Raw genomic sequence first — 2949 nt, forward strand, 5'->3', positions numbered from 1 at the left:
AAAAAAAAAAAAAAAAAAAGAATTTGAGAAAAATTTCTACAGAAAAATTATTATAGCCACTTACTACTTTGTGCTTCCGTGATTGATTTTGCTTACTTTTTCCTTTAAAGCTATTCTGCACTCTGCCTGATGCTAAGAAAGGTGCCACTTACTATTGGTGTTTTGATTTTTTTGTACTATCTTATTTACCCAAATGGATTTTAGTCTTTGTTATATTTCTCAAAGAATTATGCTAGGTAAATTGTAAACTCTTAGTAAATATTTGGTTTGTTTAAGGGTGGAACATTTATTAAAAGGTTTAAAAAGAATATGTATGACAACATTTAGCTTATTGACTGCTTTATCTTCTACACCCAGTTACACTGGCAAACTGATATAATAGAAATACGGATTTTTTTTTTAATTCAAGGATTTCATTTTCTTGTAGTTCTACTTAAACTATACATGCTTCATCTCTGTTACTTAAAAACTCAAGTGTGCTTTATATTCTAGGTCCGGTTTATCACTAAAATATGGCATCCTAATATTAGTTCCGTCACAGGGGCTATTTGTTTGGATATCCTGAAAGATCAATGGTAAGAGATTTTGAATTCACCTTCTCTCCTTGAATACCAAGATTGTAAGAGCGTTAAATGTGTAACTGCCTCAGAATATATTTTGTACTTTATTTTATTTGGGCAGTAATTTTGTAAAATCTCATAAGTACATAATTGAAAATATGTTATTGAGATCACAGTCTATTTTTAAATAGAGAGTTGTTAGGTAATGTCAGGTACTAGCTTAATATTTAGAAAAACCTTAGATTTCATTCGTTACTTTGGTAAACTTGATTCTTTGCTATCTCAGGAAGATATTTGTGAAAGATTTTGAAAAGTAAAAAGTAAGTATTGAAGTAGTAATCCCCTGCTCAGATGGAATATAAGCGACAAAATTGTTACAAGTTGTATTAATTGAGCACAATTAAGGTTCTCAATTCCTAGGAAGAGAGTCTTGCAGGTGATACATTCATTTACATAGCACTTTACAGTGCTCTCCCTTGGTTTGTCTGATTTGATTTTAGTAGCATAGTCTGGAGCCATCAGATTCAAATCCTGGCTTTGCTGTTTAGTAAGCTGTGTGGTCCTGAACAAAGTTTGTGTGCTTTACATTCCTTGTCTGTAAAATGGTCTTAATACCTCCCTTATAGGGTTGAGGGGATTAAATAAATTGTTTTATGTAATTCTCATAGAATCGAGCCTGGCATAGTCTAACAGTGATAAAGATGATAAAGTTGGTGTAGGCAGAGATTGATGTTACATTTAGCACATAATTTTTTTTCTTTTTTGAGACAGAGTCTCACTATGTCACCCTCAGTAGAGTACTGTGACATCACAGCTCACAGCAACCTCCAACTCTTGGGCTGTTAGTGATTCTCATGCCTCAGGCTTCCAAGTAGGCGCCTGCCACAGCGCCTGGCTATTTTTTTGTTGTTGCAGTTGTCGTTGTTTCAGCTGGGCTGGGCCGGGTTCAAACCTACCAGCCCACTGAGCTACGGGCACTGCCTGGCACATGATTTTTTGATTGGAAAAATTAAGACAAGAAATATAAGATGATATTGGTGTGGGAGACTACAATAAAATTTGGAAAGATTCAGTAAGTATACATTCTGACCTTTTCCTCTGATTTTACTCTTTTGCAAGAGAAGGAATAATAGAAGAAAATAGAGAAACAATTGATCAGAATACCTGGAGTCAAGACTATGTTTATTGGGCTTGTTCTGGTTACCAAGTCTTCTAAAAATTATATATTATTGTTGGTACTGCATTTTTAAGCTATGTCTTTGATTTCTTAAGAAAGGAAAATTACCTGGAAAAGATGAAACAGGAATGATAACATTTAATGTGTAGGCAATTTACTTGGTAACTGGATGAACAGACCAGAGTTCAGGTTTTATTTTCTTTTGCCATTCTAATAAGCAAGTCTGAGTAAATCTGATCTTTCTAGGGATATAGTTTCTTGATATGAAATCCATACTGTCAAACATTGAACAATATGGAATAGACTTAACTTTTATCTTCTGTCTGTCTGTCTTTTGACTTGTGCCTTTTGCCAGTTTGTTGAACTTCTGGGCCTCAGTATTTTTATCTGTGAAGTTATCTTCAAGTTATCTTCTTGTTAGTTCTATGACTCAGTGATATGAATACATATTTCCAATAGTAGAGACACTTTTACTTTTTTTACTTGGCTTGCAGGACTTTTTTTCTGTTCTCCCCTTCCTTTGCTCATTTCTAGACTACTTAGCTAGATCCTCCCATATCTTCCAATTCTTTGTATATTATAATGCCTTGGACATAATTCTTGGGTCTCTGCTCCTTTCTACATTTATTTCCTAGGTGAGCTCATCTGATTCCATAACTTTATAATATGCTTCAAATTCACAAATTTATCTTTCCTGAACTTGATACTCCTATATTGCTACCTGCTTATCATCTGTACTTGAATATTATAAACATCTCAAATATTTCAAAAACTAAACTGATAATCTCCTAACCTAAAATCTATATCTTTTTCATATAGCCTTCCCCTTTTGTGTTATGACACCTGTCTTTGCATTCGCTTAGGCAAAAACCTCTCATGATTCTTGGTTCTTCTTTCTCTGGTACTCTGTACCCTGTCTACAAATCTATTGGTAAAATCTGCAAAATCTTACCTATGACTTCATTACAACCTCTTAGCCTGCCTCCCCTGCTTCTGACTTTGCCTGCTCAGGCTATTCTCAACACCCAGAATGAGAACCTTAGAAACAAATCTTGAAGATCGAAAACTCCTGCTGACTTCTCTTTGTGCGCAGAGTTAACACGTTAGTACTAACCTGTAATCACCCCTCTATAGCTAATTCAAAGATTAATACATATATGGAGAGAGCTTGAATTTTTGTACCAAAACTTTTTTTTTTTTTTTTTTTTTTTT

General features: G+C 34.1%; 1 protein-coding gene across 2 annotated transcripts in view; it reads left to right on the plus strand.

Moving 5' to 3' along the window:
• The window catches only part of UBE2K (ubiquitin conjugating enzyme E2 K), an 80759-nt gene that overhangs the window by 54821 nt on the left and 22989 nt on the right, over nucleotides 1-2949 (plus strand). For both annotated transcript variants that reach the window (XM_003800687.3, XM_023519612.1), the window contains exon 4: nucleotides 493-575. In XM_003800687.3, the coding sequence (XP_003800735.1) occupies nucleotides 493-575 (83 nt within the window). The remainder of the gene's footprint in view (nucleotides 1-492; nucleotides 576-2949) is intronic.

This window comes from Otolemur garnettii, unplaced genomic scaffold (assembly GCF_000181295.1).
Source record: "Otolemur garnettii isolate 467f Iridium unplaced genomic scaffold, OtoGar3 scaffold00181, whole genome shotgun sequence".
Taxonomy (NCBI): domain Eukaryota; kingdom Metazoa; phylum Chordata; class Mammalia; order Primates; family Galagidae; genus Otolemur; species Otolemur garnettii.